Source organism: Coregonus lavaretus, assembly GCF_964263955.1.
Source record: "Coregonus lavaretus genome assembly, chromosome: 33".
NCBI lineage: Eukaryota > Metazoa > Chordata > Actinopteri > Salmoniformes > Salmonidae > Coregonus > Coregonus lavaretus.
In genome coordinates, this window is record NC_140020.1 from 25,138,943 (window position 1) to 25,160,034 (window position 21,092).

The 21,092-nt window shown below is 44.5% G+C and overlaps 1 protein-coding gene across 1 annotated transcript in view; it reads right to left on the minus strand.

Moving 5' to 3' along the window:
* Positions 1-1,514: 1,514 nt before the first annotated feature.
* The window catches only part of LOC311108329 (alpha-(1,6)-fucosyltransferase), a gene marked incomplete at its 3' end in the record, with an annotated part of 32,811 nt that continues 13,233 nt past the window's right edge, over positions 1,515-21,092 (minus strand). The window contains exons 3-7 of the mRNA XM_084150957.1: positions 18,901-19,138; positions 13,378-13,624; positions 10,676-10,852; positions 8,523-8,673; positions 1,515-1,856 (exon numbers count right to left, since the gene is read on the minus strand). Of these exons, the coding sequence (XP_084007083.1) occupies positions 1,515-1,856; positions 8,523-8,673; positions 10,676-10,852; positions 13,378-13,624; positions 18,901-19,138 (1,155 nt within the window). The remainder of the gene's footprint in view (positions 1,857-8,522; positions 8,674-10,675; positions 10,853-13,377; positions 13,625-18,900; positions 19,139-21,092) is intronic.

Genomic DNA, 21,092 nt, shown 5'->3' on the forward strand with positions numbered 1-21,092 from the left:
ATATCAACCTTTGTGGGAGTAGCAGTATCATCCATAACAACCTTCATAACACATTTATTCAACATAATTCATAAGGAGTTTTGAGGGTAGAGGTGGAATCATTTCGGAATCCTTTTTATGTAGATGGAGTGAGAAAACATAAGTGGGACAACACAAGTGCCACTTGGTTTCTCAAGTTTATTCGATCAGTGGTTGTTATCAAAGAAAATGCCCCCAGAACATAAGCTATGACAAAGTTCTTCATCACGGTTACAAACCTCTTATGACATAGCATTATCAATTTCAACATAGACATCTCTTTTTTTCCCCTCATATATTTTAAACAGTAATGTTAGTAAAAAAACTACAACAAACAAACAGATGGACAGAACGGACGTAGAGATGTCAAAAGGACATCAGCTCAGTGGAGTGCTTTGTTTGGTGAGCCTGAAGAGGGCTCCTGTGTGCACCGTACTTCACCGTAGGTCATTATAGGTCATCATAGGTCAAAGGTCATCATAGGTCACCATAGAGTATTATTGTTCAACATAGATCAACATTGTTCACCATCATCAATCTTCACTATTGGTCACCATAGTGCACTGTTCATTGTTGTAAGTGCCTGCTAAGGGTCCAACTGTCACCACCAGTCTCATTGAGCACAACACAACTATTCTGTCAGGAATAAGGACATAAGAATGCCGCTCACTGATGACAGGCACCATGTCATGCCCCCTAAACAGACACACACAAACGCACACACACACGCACGCGCACACACACACATACAGCATCTCTCATAACCTTTCACATCCCCCGACGCACACATCATATACAGTACAATGCACAAGCCCCTGACACACAAAGTTAAGACCGTTAAAATCACTTGTTAAAAAGCACATTAAGGTGGTATAAAAGGAATTGCACATGAGGAGACGAGATGTAGGACAGTGCTATTGGAGCGAAAGGAGAGGGAGGAACGCAGTGAGTGAATATGGCAAAAGATACAGTACATTTAATGAACACAGGAGAGAAAAAATAAGGCAAGAATAGAATTAAAACCACCAAAATAATTGAATAAAAATGAAAACAAGTTTTTTTATTTTTTTTATAATTGTTTTTCAGCCCTCGATCCAAGGCTCGACCCGATTGGCTAGTTCCATTCCCAGTCCGCGTTGTCGGCTACGGGCCTTTAATTGTTTTCAGGTTCGTTTGAAATCAATGTTTGATTGATACTTCTCTTCATAATCTGTGTGCACGGGGACGGTGTAGTGGCAGCTGCAAGATTCCATAATTTATAGATCCACACACACATATACACACACACACACACACACACACACACACACACACACACACACACACACACACACACACACACACACACACACACACACACACACACACACACACACACACACACACAGACTCTCAGTGCAGCCTGAACACTACCATCTCTTTCCCCCTTTCCCCCTGTTCTCTCACTGATTCCGAGTCTCTTTCTCTATTTTTATTTTCCTCCTTCCCTTTCTTCTTCACTTCCGTTGGGAGTTTGAGAGCAGCTTGTCCGCCTCGGGGTACGTGGGGTACTTCACGGTCTCGATCTTCTCCTTGACTTTGTAGGACGGGTAGAGGCCGGTGCGGCCCATTTTACGGTTGACCCCTTTCGAGTAGCCGTCCCAGTGGTTCCCCGCTACGCCGATGATGTCACCGGGCTCCAGGGGTATGTCTTCAGGGCTGCGGGGGTGGTGGGGGTAGATGGCAATCTGGTTGTGGGCGTTCTGGCCCCCGAAGTAGTAGATGTCGTCTAGCGAGTGGAAGAAAGAGGAAGCATCCGGGTGCAGCGTCTGCATGATCTCGTAGGCCACGCGGCACACCTGGAACCAGAAAGTAGAGATACAGGAAGTATAAACAGGAAGTAGAGATATGGAAAACAGGAAGTAGATATACAGGAAACAGGAATTAGAGATACAGTGCCTTCAGAAATTATTCACACCCCTTCACTTTTTACAGCCTGAATTTAAAATGGATTAAATTGAGGTTTTGTGTCACTGGCCTACACACAACACCCCATCAAATCAAAGTGGATTTAAGTTTTTAGAAATTGTTTGAAATTAATTTAAAATGAAAAGCTGAAATGTCTTGAGTCAATAAGTATTCAACCCCTTTGGTATGGCAAGCCTAAATAAATTTAGTTGTAAACATTTGCTTAACAAGTCACATAACAAGTTGCATGGGCTCACTCTGTATGCAATAATAGTGTTTAACATGATTTATGAATGACTACCTCATCTCTGTACCCCACAAATATAATTATCTTCATGGTCCCTCAGTCGAGCAGTGAATTTCACCACAGATTCAACCCAAAAAAACTGGGAGGTTTTCCAATGCCTTGCAAAAAAAGGGCACCTATTGGTAGATGGGTAAAAATAAAATAAAAAGTAGACATTGAATATCCCTTTGAAATACACCCAGTAACTACAAAGATACAGGCATCCTTCCTAACTCAGTTGCCGGAGAGGAAGGAAACCGCTCAGTGATTTCATCATGAGGCCCATGGTAACTTTAAAACAGTTACAGAGTTTAAACCCCTAAGGTCGATGTCCGTGCCCCTGCGGAAATCTAATTAGCATAATACATACATTCTCATGAAAATCTGTCAGTTTAAGCTAGAGATACAGTGGGGAGAACAAGTATTTGATACACTGCCGATTTTGCAGGTTTTCCTACTTACAAAGCATGTAGAGGTCTGTAATTGTTATCATAGGTACACTTCAACTGTGAGAGACAGAATCTAAAACAAAAATCCAGAAAATCACATTGTATGATTTTTAAGTAATTCATTTGCATTTTATTGCATGACATAAGTATTTGATCACCTACCAACCAGTAAGAATTTCGGCTCTCACAGACCTGTTAGTTTTTATTTAAGAAGCCCTCCTGTTCTCCACTCATTACCTGTATTAACTGCACCTGTTTGAACTTGTTACCTGTATAAAAGACACCTGTCCACACACTCAATCAAACAGACTCCAACCTCTCCACAATGGCCAAGACCAGAGAGCTGTGTAATCACATCAGGGTTAAAATTGTAGACCTGCACAAGGCTGGGATGGGCTACAATACAATAGGCAAGCAGCTTGGTGAGAAGGCAACAACTGTTGGCACAATTATTAGAAAATGGAAGAAGTTCAAGATGACAGTCAATCACCCTCAGTCTGGGGCTCCATGCAAGATCTCACCTCGTGGGGCATCAATGATCATGAGGAAGGTGAGGGATCAGCCCAGAACTACACGGCAGGACCTGGTCAATGACCTGAAGAGAGCTGGGACCACAGTCTCAAAGAAAACCATTAGTAACACACTACGCCGTCATGGATTAAAATCCTGCAGCGCACGCAAGGTCCCCCTGCTCAAGCCAGCGCATGTCCAGGCATGTCTGAAGTTTGCCAATGACCATCTGGATGATCCAGAGGAGGAATGGGAGAAGGTCATGTGGTCTGATGAGACAAAAATAGAGCTTTTTGGTCTAAACTCCACTCGCCGTGTTTGGAGGAAGAAGAAGGATGAGTACAACCCCAAGAACACCATCCCAACCGTGAAGCATGGAGGTGGAAAAATCATTCTTTGGGGATGCTTTTCTGTAAAGGGGACAGGACGACTGCACCGTATTGAGGGGAGGATGGAAGGGGCCATGTATCGCGAGATCTTGGCCAACAACCTCCTTCCCTCAGTAAGAGCATTGAAGATGGGTCGGCTTTTCTGATGTATCAAATACTTATGTCATGCAATAAAATGCAAATTAATTACTTAAAAATCACACAATGTGATTTTCTGGATTTTTTTTACAGACCTCTACATGCTTTGTAAGTAGGAAAACCTGCAAAATCGTCAGTGTATCAAATACTTGTTCTCCCCACTGTATCTGGGGTTTTTTGCACTGGAGGTGTCTCAATCCACTGCATCCACGTATGTCGCACTTCCACATCTGTGGTGAAAGGTGACAGATCTAGAGCGGTGTTTGTCAGACCATGAGACATCCTGAAAATCGGTCTTCTCACAAAATTGTCTGTAGCGTCTGAACGGTTTGGCCTAGAAACTCTATGGAAAGATGAGACTCTCACGAACATGTTCTCCGTACAGCCGATCTGACAATTTCTGTCTGTAGCGTCTGAACAGTTTGGGCCACTAATATGACCCCTCTGTGGAAAGGTGAGACCCTCACGAACAAATACAATATAGGCCTCCTGTAGCTTAGTTGGTAGAGCATGGCACTTGCAACGCCAGGGTTGTGGTTTCGATTCCCACGGGGGGCCAGTATGAAAAATGTATGCACTCACTAACTGTAAGTCGCTCTGGATAAGAGCGTCTGCTAAATTACTAAAATGTAAATGTTGGTTGATTTGCTCTAGGACGCTCACAAGACTCGCCTGAATGTCCCCTTGTACTAGTTTACAGAAATGAATGGAAGTACGGTACATTCGGAAAGTATTCAGAGCCCTTGAATTTTTCCATATTTTGTTACGTTACAGCCTTATTCTAAAATGGATTGGATAAAATGTTCCCCTCATCAACCTACACACAATACCTCATAATGACAAAGCACAAACAGGTTTGTAGAAATGTTTGCAAAAAAAAAAAAAAAAAAACTATTTTAAATAAGTATTCAGACCCTTTGCTATGAGACTTGAAATTGAGCTCAGGTGAATCCTATTTCCATTGATCATCCTTGAAATGTTTCTACAACTTGATTGGAGTCCAACTGTGGTAAATTAAATTGATTTGGCATGATTTGGAAAGGCACACACCTGTCTATAAAAGGTCCCACAGTTGACAGTGCATGTCAGAGCAAAAACCAAGCCATGAGGTCGAAGGAATTGTCCGTAGAGCTCTGAGACAGGATTGTGTCGAGGCACAGATCTGGGGAAGGGTACCAAACATTTCTTCAGCATTGAATGTCCCCAAGAACACAGTGGCCTCCATCATTCTTAAATGGAAGAAGTTTGGAATCACCAAGACACTTCGTAGAGCTGGCCGCCTGGCCAAACTGAGCAATCGGGGGAGAAGGGCCTTGGTCAGGGAGGTGACCACACCAAGAACCCGATGGTCACTCTGACAGAGCTCCAGAGCTCTTCTGTGGAGATGGGAGAACCTTCCAGAATGACAACCATCTCTGCAGCACTCAACCAATCAGGCCTTTATGGTAGAGTGGCCAGACGGAAGCCATTCCTCAATAAAAGGCACATGACAGCCCGCATGGAGTGTGCCAAAAGGCACCTAAAGGACTCTCAGACCATGTGAAACAAGATTCTCTGGTCTGATGAAACCAAGATCGAACTCTTTGGCCTGAATGCAAAGCTTCACGTCTGGAGGAAACCTGCCACCATCTCTACGGTGAAGCATGGTGGTGACAGCATCATGCTGTGGGGATGTTTTTCAGCGGCAGGGCCTGGGAGACTAGTCAGGATCGAGGGAAAGATGAATGGAGCAAAGTACAGAGAGATCATTGATGAAAACCTGCAGAAAATAATGGGAGAAACTCTCCAAACACAGGTGTGCCAAGCTTGTAGCGTCATACCCAAGAAGACTCGAGGCTGTAATCGCTGCCAAAGGTGCTTCAACAAAGTACTGATTAAAGGGTCTGACTGCTTTTTTACATTTATTTTTAATACATTTGCAAACATTTAAAAAACAACTGCATTTGCTTTGTCATTATGAGGTAATTTGTGTAGATTGATGAGGGAAAAAAAACGATTTAATCAATTTTAGAATAAGGTAGTAACGTAACAAAATGTAGAAATAGTCAAGGGGTCTGAATACTTTCCGAATGCACTGTACATTATGTGGCTATTCAAATTTGTTCAGATGAAAAAGTTGCCTGGTCCCAGATCTATTTGTTGTCTTGCCATCTCCTATGGTCATTGTTTAACATGACAATGACAGTAGGAGTTGGCTATTCAGGTTAGTAACCGTATAGATCAGTGAATAATGTACCGTATATTCCCATAACGGGTGTTGTGTAGTCCCGTGTAGCTCAGTTGGTAGAGCATGGCGTTTGCAACGCCAGGGTTGTGGGTTCGATTCCCACAGGGGGCCAGTATGAAAATGTATGCACTCACTAACTGTAAGTCGTTCTGAATAAGAGCGTCTGCTAAAATGACAAAAAAATAATAATAATATGGCAGGGTTTCTCAAACCTTTTGGGACTGAGGACCTCTTTTGTAAAAGCAAATTCATCAGGGACCCACTAATAATCATAACACAAATCAAGTTATATAAAAATAGAATACAAGGAGTTTTACTATGACTTCAGTACATGCCCGGATGAACCAAGTCTCGGGCCCTGGGAAGGAACATTTTAAAGGCCAGCCTCATGGCATCAGAGAGAATAAATTCAGTTTTCAAGCTAATTTCCTGCAATTCAGAATAAAAAATAGATGTTTTGTTGTTGCAGCTTTAAAGATAATATCCTGTGATTTTACTCATTCTACCACGAGGCAGAGATAAAACGTTGCCGTTTTAAAGCTTAAATTACAGTGCGTTTATGTAAAAAAAACATATATCATTTTTGGGGAATACAAGAAGTATTGAGTTGAAAAATATATAATTGTTGGAATACTGAGGATACCAATATCCCTGTGCGCCTCCCAGGCCCATGTTGCACAGGATTAAGAATATAAATTGTACATTAATAATATTACATTGTATTGTATTACACCCTTTAAATGTATTCCACAGATCCCTTGGCCATAATTCATTTAATCTGTTGTTGTTAGTAATATTCATAAAAATAATATATGTGTATGTGTGTGTGTATTGCTCAAAAATGTGTGTGTGTGTATGTGTGTGTGTGTATGTGTGTGTGTATTGCTCAAAACAATTAAGGGAACACTTAAACAACACAATGTAACTCCAAGTCAATCACACTTCTGTGAAATCAAACTGTCCACTTAGGAAGCAACACTGATTGACAATACATTTCACATGCTGTTGTGCAAATGGAATAGACAACAGGTGGAAATTATAGGCAATTAGCAAGACACCTCCAATAAAGGAATGGTTCTGCAGGTGGTGACCACAGACCACTTCTCAGTTCCTATGCTTCCTGGCTGATGTTTTGGTCACTTTTGAATGCTGGCGGTGCTTTCACTCTAGTGGTAGCATGAGACGGAGTCTACAACCCACACAAGTGGCTCAGGTAGTGCAGCTCATCCAGGATGGCACATCAATGCGAGCTGTGGCAAGAAGGTTTGCTGTGTCTGTCAGCCTAGTGTCCAGAGCATGGAGGCGCTACCAGGAGACAGGCCAGTACATCAGGAGACGTGGAGGAGGCCGTAGGAGGGCAACAACCCAGCAGCAGGACCGCTACCTCCGCCTTTGTGCAAGGAGGAGCAGGAGGAGCACTGCCAGAGCCCTGCAAAATGACCTCCAGCAGGCCACAAATGTGCATGTGTCTGCTCAAACGGTAAGAAACAGACTCCATGAGGGTGGTATGAGGGCCCAACGTCCACAGGTGGGGGTTGTGCTTACAGCCCAACACGTGCAGGACGTTTGGCATTTGCCAGAGAACACCAAGATTAGCAAATTCGCCACTGGCGCCCTGTGCTCTTCACAGATGAAAGCAGGTTCACACTGAGCCCATGTGACAGACGTGACAGTCTGGAGACGCCGTGGAGAACGTTCTGCTGCCTGCAACATCCTCCAGCATGACCGGTTTGGCGGTGGGTCAGTCATGGTGTGGGGTGGCATTTCTTTGGGGGGCCGCACAGCCCTCCATGTGCTCGCCAGAGGTAGCCTGACTGCCATTAGGTACCAAGATGAGATCCTCAGACCCCTTGTGAGACCATATGCTGGTGCGGTTGGCCCTGGGTTCCTCCTAATGCAAGACAATGCTAGACCTCATGTGGCTGGAGTGTGTCAGCAGTTCCTGCAAGAGGAAGGAATTGATGCTATGGACTGGCCCGCCCGTTCCCCAGACCTGAATCTAATTGAGCACATCTGGGACATCATGTCTCGCTCCATCCACCAACGCCACGTTGCACCACAGACTGTCCAGGAGTTGGCGGATGCTTTAGTCCAGGTCTGGCAGGAGATCCCTCAGGAGACCATCCGCCACCTCATCAGGAGCATGCCCAGGCGTTGTAGGGAGGTCATACAGGCACGTGGAGGCCACACACACTACTGAGCCTCATTTTGACTTGTTTTAAGGACATTACATCAAAGTTGGATCAGCCTGTAGTGTGGTTTTCCACTTTAATTTTGAGGGTCAGCGCATGGACTCCAAATCCAGACCTCCATGGGTTGATAAATTTGATTTCCATTGATAATTTTTGTGTGATTTTGTTGTCAGCACATTCAACTATGTAATGAAAAAAAGTATTTAATAAGATTATTTCATTCATTCAGATCTAGGATGTGTTATTTTAGTGTTCCCTTTATTTTTTTGAGCAGTGTATATATATATTTTTTGCTCTGGCCGAGGACACCCTGTAGTACCTTGCGGACACCCCACTTTGAGAATCCCTGAGATATGGCACCCCTACCTGTGAGGAGAATGTGCAGACCAGGAAGTCGGTCTGGGACAGGAAGTGTATGTCTAGGATCACTCCTCTCAGAGAGTTCTCTGTATAGCGGTTGTGCAGACCAGCCGACCACGAGATGGAGTTATCACTGATGAACTCATAGTCAGGGTACCTGTAGGAAACACATACCATTATCCATATGGGCTTCTACATACAAACAAAAACACAATGGCTGTGTCCGAATACCCGTACTTGCGTTCTAAATAGTAGGCATTTTGGGTATGCGGAAAATTGAATGTTTTATGTGAAATTTAGAAAATTAAGTATGCTTTGAATGCCAGGATGTCATACTCATTTAGGCTTTTCATCTAGTAGAATTCGCTGCACGCTATTGAGGAAGAGAGACGTCTTTTCAGACCCGCGTGTGTTTGACAACAACTGATAATCGGCTGATAATTAGATAAGAGGTTGCGCTAACAAAATGAACGAATGGCAGGAAACAACGCAATTGCGCATTAAATGTCGCATTCTCAGTATGGGTGAGCCTAGTATGTTGATATCTGTTGCTTACTGCACACAGATTTCGGACACGGCCAATCATACACACACGCACACACACACACACACACACACACACACACACACACACACACACACACACACACACACACACACACACACACACGCACACAGGGGTGGCCAATGAGGCAGCCACAGTGTTTTGGTCGCTGCTCGTGTGTTTACCACGATTAATAGACCACAGGAGCAAGACCAGGGACCTCTATAGAGACACCAAGAAAAAGATACTCTTGGGAATTAGGGCAGCCAAACAGCAGTACAAAAGACAGGCTAGAGCAACAGTTCTGCAGCGACTACTGCTCGTTTGTCTGGAAAGGACTGAAAACCATTACCAACTACAAACCTAAAGCTCCCCGACGGCAGACTACCCCTCACTGCCGAATAAACTAAATCAGTTTTACTGCAGATTTGACTCACGAAGGCCCCGCAATCATCAGGACAATACCCCCCTCCACCTACCCCTCCTTGCCACTTCCCCCTCTCACCCATTTACCCTACCCTACCCCCCCTTCCCCATTCCTCTCCAGGCTCCTCTCTCCTCTACCCTTCTGCCATCCCAGGAACCCCCCCCCACCGATGGCAATGAGTCCATGTACCGTGGAGAGGTCGACCGATAATGCCCCCCCACCATCTCTCCCCCTCGAGATTGATGACTCAGCTGTTAGCACGGCTGAATCATTGAAATTCCTGGGAACCATCTCCCACAACCTCAAGTGGGAGGACAACATCACAGCGGTCACCAAGAAGGCACACCAGCAGATGTACTACTTGCAGCAGCTGAAAACAATCTCCCAGTCAATCCTGATCCGGTTTTACGCATCAATCGTTGAGTCCATCCTCACCTCCTCCATCACGGTCTGGTTTGGGTATGCCCGCTGCAAGGGCAAACTGCAATGCATTGTCCGGTCTGCAGAGAGGGTCACTGGTTGCCACCTGCCCTCCATCGAGGTTCTGCACGACTCCAGGGCAAGGAAGCGTGCAGGAAAGATCATTGCAGACCCCTCCCACCCCCTCCTCTGGGTTGTGGCCCTCACCAACCGGCCATTTGGCCCATAGAGACTCTATGCTGCACACCCCATCAAGCCATCTCTGAACTGTACACAAAATAACTGCACAATACTGCATTATACTCTGTCCATCTCTCTGCATTTAGACATATTCATACTGATACTGTCAATTTGTACATCCACTGTATATCAACCGTATACCCACTGTATATCAACCGTATACCCACTGTATATCAACCGTATACCCACTGTATATCAACCGTATACCCACTGTATATCAACCGTATACCCACTGTATTTTTGTATATCTTCTCATTCTCTTATAGCTCTATGCTCACTCTGCCTAGTTGTATATAATGTATGGAAACTTTGTTTAGCCTCTTCTCTCTGTATTCTGTCTCTAAATGTTGTCTATCACTAGCAGCACCATATCACCAAGTACAATTCTGAGTATGTGTAAATGTACTTGGCGAATAAAGGTGATTCTGATTCTGACATACACGCACACACACACTAATTCTACACCCCCATCACCCCCCCACAAACACACACCGAAGCTTCATTATAAGGGTATTGGTTGTCACTCACTTGGTCTTAGCCTCTTGCAGTAGTGAGGGGTCATCTGTTGCCAGGTAGACTCGTTTCTTGTCCAGGTGGATACGTCGGGCCATGTGTTGGAACTGTTCCTCCACGTGAACCATGTACTCCTCTATAGGGTGGAACGCAGCCTCTGTCCCCACCTTATCTGTCCGCCGAACATGGACCCTACAGGGACAGAGACGAGGGTGGAAGGAGGGAGAGAGAGCAATACTTTCAATAAATACGTTCACTATCAGCTACTACATATTGTCTTGCCCATAATCAGAGAGAGAGAGAGAGAGAGAGAGAGAGAGAGAGAGAGAGAGAGAGAGAGAGAGAGAGAGAGAGCCAGTGGCACAATGTAGGAGTAATGACAGAAAAGGCAGAAAGAAAAGGGGTTTGAATGGGAGAAAGAAGCGAACGGACGATTAATAGACCAGCCCTGCAAGTGAGTGCTTTCTTTTTTTAATCCCTCATAACACAACGAAGCCAGCCTATGATTTGGAGGGAGAGAATAAAGAAAAGAGAGAGGTAGAGACGAAGGGAATACGAGCGAGAGAGAGAGAGGAAGAGCGAGAGAGAGAGAGTGAATGAGAAATCGAAGGAACGAGATAATAAACACAGTGCGTCTAATTACCAGAACTGGCCTGAGATCAGTCAGCCCAGTCCTCAGGATGCTCACTGAAGCAACAAATACCTTTATTTACCCTAACACACTCCTGGATCAGAGAGAATAGAGGGAACGAGGGATTAAGAGAGAGAGAGTGATGGGAAAGAGTGGGGGAGGGGGAGGGATTCTCTACAGGTGCACGTAAGGCTGAAAGTGAACATCTTTGTTTCTCTACGTCCCTTTAACTCTCTCTCTCTTACTATTCATATCTTCATATTCACTCCCCCGCTCTCTCGCTCTCTCTTTCCATCTCCCTCTATCTGATCTGAAGGGACTTTTGATTATAAGTGGGACTCTTGACTACGAGCCGCTCCATTCTCTGCTTCTCCAAGTCGTTTCTCTCTGCCATGGTCTCTGTCTCTCTTTCTCCCGCTCTCTCTCTCCTTTCATCTATCCTCCTGTTTTCTTCCTCCTCTCGCTCTCTTTCCTTCCCTTCATCCCACCGCCTGTTCCTTGGCAGACGAAGCGGCCGTGCCTGGGCACTTAGTGCCAGACGGCGTGTGAGTAATCAATCCCCCCCATCCATCCCTCCCTCCTTCTCCACTCCCCCTCCTCCCTGGCTGTCTCCCCTGCTTGTGAGATGCTGAGCTGGGACTGGGGTTGTGCTGACGGCTGCTTTTAGAGCTTTAGTCTGGAGTGTTGCAGGCCTACTGAGGGTAGAGGCTCTGCTGCAGCGGCATTGCTCTTCACAGGAGCGTGGAGATGCAGGGAGACGGGAGCCAAAGGCTTGCTCCCATGCCGTCTCGTGTCCTCAGAGATACCTCATACACTCCCTCCCCCTCCGAAGCCCCCCTCGCTTTCCTCCTCTAGCCCCTTTCACTCTCTCTCGCTCTCTCTCTTTCTCTCTCTCTCTGTCTTCTCGCTTTCATACTCCCCCCCCCACACCCCATTCCCTATCCTCCTCTTCCCCAACCAAACCCCAATCCTCCCCAACTGCTCCACTACCCATTTCTCCTCTCCCCCTCTCTTCTTTCCCCCTCTTCTTCACCCCGACACTTTATTATATTATCAGATGGAAGCAGAAAGAGAAAAGGAGCGGAGAAAACTTTATTTCTAACCAGCTCTTCATTTCAATAGGCTCCCCAGTGACAGAGGGGGGAGAATGGAGGGAGCAGGTGAGGAGAGGAGAGAGGAGAAGACAAAGCGATAGATATGGGAGAGACAATGGTGGGAAATAGGGAAAGTGATACGGGGGAAATAGAGAAAGAGGTGAGCGAAATAAAGGAGATAAAGACAAAAAAGAGGAGCGGGTGAAAGAAAGGATAGAGGTGCAGAAAACATGAGAGAGAGAGAAAGTTTGATTGGGAAAGAAAGGAGGATGATTCATAGAGTCATAACGGAGGAGAATGAAAGAGGGTTGAAAGAAAAAGGTAGTAGCAGAAGAGACTGAAAAATAAGTAGGCCTAATCAGGCGTGCAACTTTCACCGGGGACGGGGGGGACATGTCCCCCAGTTTTATCATTGGAATATGATACAAAAAGTGTGCTTTAGGACCATGCGGACGCCTCCGAGCAGTCGGGTAGGTATTTTTATGCCCCCCCCCACTTCTAAAACCAAAGTTGCTCCCCTGGGCCTATTGAAGTATAGGTGAAACGAGAGACTGACACACAAAGAAAGAGAGACAGAAACACAGACAGACGGACAAGACAGAAAGACAGACAGACAGACAGACAGACAGAAAGAAAGAAAGTCAGACAGAGAGAAACAGAGAACGATGGAAGAGAGAGAAACACAGAGAGAGTATGATGGAGATAGTTTGAGACAGTTTGAAAGAGAAACAGAGAGGAGTATGACGCAGATATAGAAAGAGTTTTAGACAACTTTAACAGAGAGAAACATACACTAAGAGATAGAGAAAGAGGACGCTACAATCCAAAACTCGAAAGAGACAGACTCAAGTGTCTCTCCTATATTTATCTACCCTATGATGGGGTGTTTGAAACCCAGTTTGACCCAGGTTGACCGTGGTGTCCTGTGTGTGGTGTGTGTGTATGTGTGTGTTTGTGTGTGTGTTAATGCGTACGTGCATGCATCCACCTACCCTATGATGGGGTGCTTGAAACCCAGCTTGGCTGTGGTGTCCGCAATCTCCTTCTCCAGCCAGGCCTGAGGACGCACCAGGTACTTTACAAACTGAGACACCCACCACACAGACGGGTCACCATGGAGACGGTGGAGGCGCTGGGCTAGGTCTTCTGGGATGGACAGGGGCAGGTAGGGGGGGCGGGGGTGTAGGCTATCCACGATGGGTAACTCTACCACCTGGATGTCCTTGTCATGGGCCTCACCTACAGAGACAGATGGGGAAATAGTTACTGGGGAGCTGCACAGTCGCACTGGTTACGCCCTGGTTTAATTTACATGAGTTACATGAGTTGCGCTCTGCAAAAGTTATGCATCTCACACTCACATCTAGTGTAGCAGGCCAGTTAGGCTGCATGTGTAACAGAGTAGATTTTGTCCAACTAGAAGCGAACTAGCAACCTTCTGCTACCAACAACACTTCGCACAAAGCGGCGTTACCTGTCACTCCACAAATGCTATGGGAGAGCAACTACTTCTAGGGATCAGAGCGGGTGTTGTCGTCTGATGGACGCTAGTCTATCGCACACACAGTTAACTACCTAGCTATTCCACATTGGCTACACTCACCCCCCTTTGACCCAAGTGGCCTCCTCTTGGGTCCTTTCCTTGGTTTATACAGATCTAAAAACACAAATAGGTGAGAGTTGATATCCAAATAACTTTCTGCCGTATTACTTATTCTACCCAATGATGTCAGATCAGAGCAGATAAGGATGAGATGAGATTAGAGGAGGGAGCCATTCTAGACTATAAAAATATTTTTTATAACTAAACCAAGATAGACCACAGCCCGTAGTTTAAAATGGGAACAAATCAGTCATAGTGGGCAGAACAAGCAAGGAGGTGGGCAGAGCCAAGCACGAGCTAGCAAGATCCTATTGGCGCGTTACGGAATGCCTAATCTGTGAAGTGCGTTTGTGCAATAACTCAATTCGCCTTTTCACTCCTTATAAACAATGCAATTTAAAAAAAAACGTTGGAAAAGGGTAAAGTCTACACAACTTAGTCCACTCTGTTCATTACATATTCTAGTTTTAGGAACAGAAAATTGTATTGAGATCAAATGTTTCATCGATGAGAAAATTTGCAGAATGTCGGCCAAAATCCATCTCGTTCCATCTTCTCCCACTGCCAGCCACTGGGCTTCCTCTCACTACCATATTTGGTAGTGAGTGGAAACACAAAGCGGAAGCTTCACATTTATACATCTATCTGTCTCATTGTTCTATCTGTGACGCAGCCTTAGACTTAAATCCTCATTCATTTACAATCATTGGATTAGTGTAAACCTTGGCTAGACAGTTTCTTTCCACTCTATCTGTACCATCCAAGAGCTACAGTGAACAAGTGCACACTGTGAGGAAAAGGGTATAGAATGAACTTCAGCCAAAAAGATAGAGAGAGTGAAGGAAGTTAGAGAAGAAAGGATAAAGTCATGGAGGGATAGATAAGTTAGAGAAGACAGCAGAAAGTAATGTCCTTTCAAAACAACCTCCCAATGTTCTCTCTCTCTCTCTCTCTTTATCCGCTCTGCATCCAGAGTGACGGTTGACCTTTGGCTGTCCTTCTTTAAAGGGGCAATCCACCCTAAAATTGAAATGTGACATGACACGTCATCATGATAAGGTTCTTGTCACTGGAGATAGGGGATAACAAACTATCACATTTCATAACGCTTTTAAAACAATTACCTGCTCTCCAGATCGCCTAATAAGCCAATAGATGGTATGGGTATACTTGTCTAAAACCCATCCATCTGTCTATATCGTCACGACAAAGTATATATTTCGTTCAAATGTCTTCAAAGTACACCATCAAATTAATATCCTTTCTTCCTTCAATTACCATGGCACAAAGCAGTTTTCTCCTCTCATCTCCCTCCATGCACATTGCCATAGCAACCTGACTTGCACAGCTTTGAGCTAGAAATGCAATCTCTACCAGGTTGAACATGGTGAATGTGTACCTCCTAAATTGATAGTGCAGTTTGTTTCAGGGATTTTTCAGCTAACTAACTACTTCGCATGCTGATATTGACTTTGGTATTATTGTGTGTAGCTACATCTTTCTAGCTAGCTACATACCTAGCCAGCCAGCCTGTCTCGAGAAAACATTGCATTGTGGGTTCTACTCTGCAGATTTGCCCCCAGAGGGTGGCCTCTAGACGGGCATGGGACTGGCAGGAGCTCTGGGCACAGTGGGCAGAGAGGAGGGTTGAGCTGGGCTGATTAGGAAGGTCATCCTCTCTGGGTTCCTGATAGCCTTTCCACCTGGGAGAGTGGGTATTAAGCCTCAGTACACAAAGGAGTGGCAAGGACACATACATGCGCATGCACGTGTGCAAACGCACGTGGACACACACACACATACACACTTTCGGTCTAATCTCATCTCGCCAGAAGGGATATGTCTGGCAGACAACCTCCACTCACACTCACATCCAGCCTTAAACTAGAGGACATTTTTTAGAACATGTTTTTTTACAGTTTCAAAAATAAGCTTAGACTACAACTACTGATCTCTGTGAAGTTGCAACTACAGTGACTTGTTCCATTACAGTAAGCCTAATAAAATTGCACACAGCTTTCATAACCCATTGTCAAACAAATGGCATAATTACTCATAAAAAATGGCCTTTCAAAGAAAGTGTAAATGGAATATATAAATAAATAAAAATAACAACAAGGAAACATAAAAACCAGGGTGTCGGTGCAAGTGCATGTGTACTCCATGGAGCGTGAGCTGAATATAAATTGGCAAAATCATTAAATATTTAACAGAAAAAATATTCCAAAGCTCTTTCTCTTTGCTTATATATCATCATTGGCAGGTTTTACGGGAGGGAGAGGGGGGACTAGGCATATTTTTTAGGCCTGCACTTCTTGGCACAACTGCACAGTTAAGCACTCCTTCCCCCTCCCATAGCTTCCTAATTAGGACACAAAGAGTCAACATTTTTACTCAACCTCCACAATCTGCATGAATAAATTGATGCAGCAACAATTTAAGACATTTATTTCACTTCTAGCTAATTCACTATTTGAGGCAGGATTGGAGAGGAAATTTAACCCATAATGCATTGTTCGATTGACCGCGATGTCAGTCTCTTTGTTGATTGGCTCCTATGCTCTCACGTACACTTCCCTACAACACACACACAAACCTAAGCACACACATGCACACAGGGACGCAAATACAGTATGCGCTTGTACACACAAGCACGCTCACACAAATACGGACACACACTCACACAAATACGGACACAAACACACGCACACACACACACATGCACACGCACACAAAAGCACAAGAAAACACGCACACGCATGTACACACACACACACAATACACACCCATGTACTCTCTCTCCATGTGTATTATTGCCTCAGCTCCTATAAGGAATCCAGCTCAGATGAGCAGTGAACCATTGAAATGAACTCACCACACAAAGAGCAAGCAGGGCCAATCGATAAGGAGATAGGGAGGGCATGCATTAGAGCAAGTTGCACAAATACAACAGGAAAAGAAAGAGAAAGAGAAAAAGAAAGCCCAATGGCGGGGGGGGAACAAAGAAAAAGATAGAACAAGGAAGCTGGAGAGTGTGAGAGACAGAGGGAGAGAGGAAAAAGGTAGCTAGCATACAGAGCCTTCAGAAAGTATTCACACCCCTTGACTTTTTCCACATTTTGTTGTGTTACAAAGTGGGATAAAAATGATTTTAACTGCCATTTTTTGTCAATGATCTATACAAAATACTCGGTAAAGTCAAAGTGGAAGACAAATTGTAAAAACTATTATTCAACCCCCATGAGTCAATACATGTTAAAATCACTTTTGACAGCTGTTACAGCTCTGAGTCTTGCTAGGTACGTGTCTAAGAGCTTTCCACACCTGTCTTCTTGGTAAGCAACTCCAGTGTAGATTTGGCCTTGTGTTTTAGGTTATTGTCCTGCTGAAAGGTGAATGAATCTCCCAGTGTCTGGTGGAAAGCAGACTGAACCAGGTTTTTCTCTAGGATTTTGCCTGTGCTTTTTTATCCTGAAAAACTCCTCAGTCCTTAACGATTACAAGCATACCCATAACATGATGCAGCCACCACTATGCTTAAAAATATGGAGCATGGTACTAAGTAATGTGTTGTATTGGATTTGCCCTAAACATAACACTTTGTATTCAGGACAAAATGTTAATTGCTTTGCCAAATTTTTTGCAGTATTACTTTAGTGCCTTGTTGCAAACAGGATGCACATTTAGGAATATTTTTTATTCTGTACCGCTTCCTTCTTTTCACTGTGTCAATTAGGTTAGTATTGTGTAGTAACTACAATGTTGTTGATCCATCCTCAGTTGTCTCCTATCATAGCCATTAAACTCTGTAACTCTTTTAAAGTCACCATTGGTCTCATGGTGAAATCTCTGAGCGGTTTCCCTCCTCTCCGGCAACTGAGTTAGGAAGGACCCTTGTATCTTTTTAGTGACAGGCTATATTGACACACAAACCAAAGTGTAATTAATAACTTCACCATGCTTAAAGGGATATTCAATGTCAGCTTCTTTTTTTTTATACCCATCTACCAATAGGTGCCCTTCTTTGTGAGGCATTGGAAATCCTCCCTGGTCTTTGTGGTTAAATCTGATAGTAGTCAGCAGAGCCATGTATTTTGAGAGTTGAGCCAACTTTTAGAATTTTGAGTATTGTTCTAATTCTAGACATTCAGTTACATAATATTATTTAAATATGCCACATATAATGTTAATGGGGCGCTAACATGGCTGCCATAGAATCCTCCTGAGACTGAGCAATTCATTTTTGTCCTTTCTAATGGACATTCGTTTTTGGTCTATATTTCTAAGGCCATCCATGCCACTTTGTTAGTTCCAGTTCTACCTTTGCGAGGACATTCTAGGCTTTTCAATGATATCACATGTGGTGTGGCACCATGATCACTTTGTCTTTATGGTTCTTCAAAATGGCTCACATCAAAATTCTCACATTTTATGGTAAGTGTGTGTAATTGTGTAATTATACATTTTGTGAGTTGGATATTCAAATTGTTTCTAATAGGTAAATATCTCCGGAATAGTTTGGTGAGTTTTCAGAGCAGTGTAATCATTTTTTTCACATTAACATTAAATAAGAGCTTAATAAGAGCAAGTTAATAAATGTCCTCTGTAATGGATACGCTAACTATGTTTTTAACTTACTGGCCACTTTTACTATAACGTTATATTTGTCCTATTTACTATCAACCAAGTCCTAATGGCTACTACAGTGCACATACTGTACAATAGAAAAGTAAATACAGATATTTTTTTGATATCTTTTTCTTCGTAACATGTTTTTCTCAGGAGGATATAATGTTATAGTGCCATGTAAATGCATCATTATGCAGATACCTCAATGGTCCAACCAGAGCTATAGAACCGGGCGAAACTCTAAATACCTGGCTGCTTACCAGATAATGCTCACCGTGCTTACCTGACCAGTGTCCTGTAGACACCCCAGTACGGTCGCTACAGGAGTTGCTGACGGGGTGGAAGACGGTCTCCCAGCCACCCGTGGCATAGCGCCAGTTGTGGGACTCCAGGATGAGGGTGCGCTGGGTGCCATAGGCGATCATGAAGCAGTAGACCACGTGATGCAGCTGGCAGCCATAGCCACAGCCCTTGTTGATGTTACACACCAGCTTACGGGCCTTGCTGCAGTCCTGGGGGTTCTGGTGAGGGGGGAGGGAGAGGTAGAGACAGGGAGTATGAGAGGGAGAAAGAGACAGAGGGAGTGAAGAAAACGACAGAGGGGGATGGGGGAAAGAGAGACATATGGGTGTTAGAACATACGTTTGACCACTTGACCTCTGGGGGGCCCAAATAGCTTTTTGAGCGTTGTTCTCTAACTTATGATATCACATTTAGCCTATAGCTCTCCTCTTGCTCTCTCTCGCTCTCTTTCACTCTCTTCCCCTCTCTGTCTGTCATGACATCCCCGTTTATAAGAAAATTAGGCACAAAAAGAGATCTCCCAAAATCTGAGCGAGAGAAATAAAGCATTCTCTCAAAATGGCACCTGTAAATCACAATGTGAGACCATGCCACCGTTTTCAACTACACCACATCAGACGAGCGGTGGCAAAATGATGCCATGCGGCGCCGCGTCGTGCCCCACAGAGACAGAAGAGGAAGCAAAATATCCCACTCCCTAATTTTTCCTGTTTCAATGGAAGTCAATAAACTAAGTAGACCAGACCCAGCTGCTATAGCATTGGTGTCTATGGAAGAGCCACCCCCTTTAGACAGGAACAAAAACAAATTTCAATGGTAAATGGCCTGAGTGAACTATCTTCATTTATCTACCATCTTTGGTGGCCCCTTCACCTCACTCTGCACCCACTTGTGCCAACATCTTTCTAAATAGCAATTTACTCTGCAATGCGAGTGTTTTGCTCATTAGGCTGTCACAGCTGAAGCTGGTTGGCGGTAATCATGGCGGCAAGGCGTCTGGCAAGCGCTAACGTTATCACACCGCTTGTCTGTTTAAAAACTAGAGGAGAGCTAATGTTCCTTCATGTTCCAAATGTATTACCGCTGGCGTTCAATAATAACCTGAACAACACAAGCAGATGTCAACGAAGCAACAAACAAGCCACTGGGAAGATTTCCTTTGAGGAATCTCTCTCTGTGTGTGTGTGTGTGTTTGAGGTAAATATCGCTCCTGTTCTCCATATTGGCCCCATAGGTATCACACTTACAGTTCAATTGAGTACAGGCTTTACTGAATAAACAACAAAGATAGAATGCAATATGACATTTTATTAAATCGTTTGGTGAATGGCCTTGTCTCAGATGATGTGATGGCAGGTAGCCCTATGCGGGGCTTTCATCTGATGGCAGGTAGCCCTATGCGGGGCTTTTGACATTGAAACACCTCCGCTGGGGGAAAGGAGTTCCAATGATGGGCCTTAAGGTTGGCAAGACCCTATGCTGATGATACACTACATGACCAAAAGTATGTGGACACCTGCTCGTCGAAACATCTCATTCCAAAATCATGGGCATTAATATGGAGTTGGTCCCCCCTTTGCTGCTATAACAGCCTCTACTCTTCTGGGAAGGCTTTCCACTAGATGTTGGAACATTGCTGTGGGGACTTGCTTCCATTCAGCCCCAAGAGCATTAGTGAGGTCGGGCACTGATGTTGGGCGATTAGGCCTGGCTCACAGTCGGCGTTCCAATTCATCCCAAAGGTGTTCGATGGGGTTGAGGTCAGGTTTTTGAGCAGTCAAGTTCTTCCACACTGATCTCGACAAACCATTTCTGTTTGGACATCTCTTTGTGCACGGGGGAATTGTCATGCTGAAACAGGAAAGGGCCTTCCCCAAACTGTTGCCACAAAGTTGGAAGCACAGAATCGTCTAGAATGTCATTGTATGCTGTAGCGTAAATATTTCCCTTCACTGGAACTAAGGGTCCAGAACCATGAAAAACAGCCTCCTCCACCAAACTTTACAGTTGGCACTATGCAGGTAGCTTTCTCCTGGCATCTGCCAAACCAGATTCATCCATCGGACTGCCAGACGGTGAAGCGTGATTCATCATTCCAGAGAACGCGTTTCCACTGCGTCCAATGGTGGCGATTTTACACCACTCCAGTCGACGCTTGACATTGCGCATTGT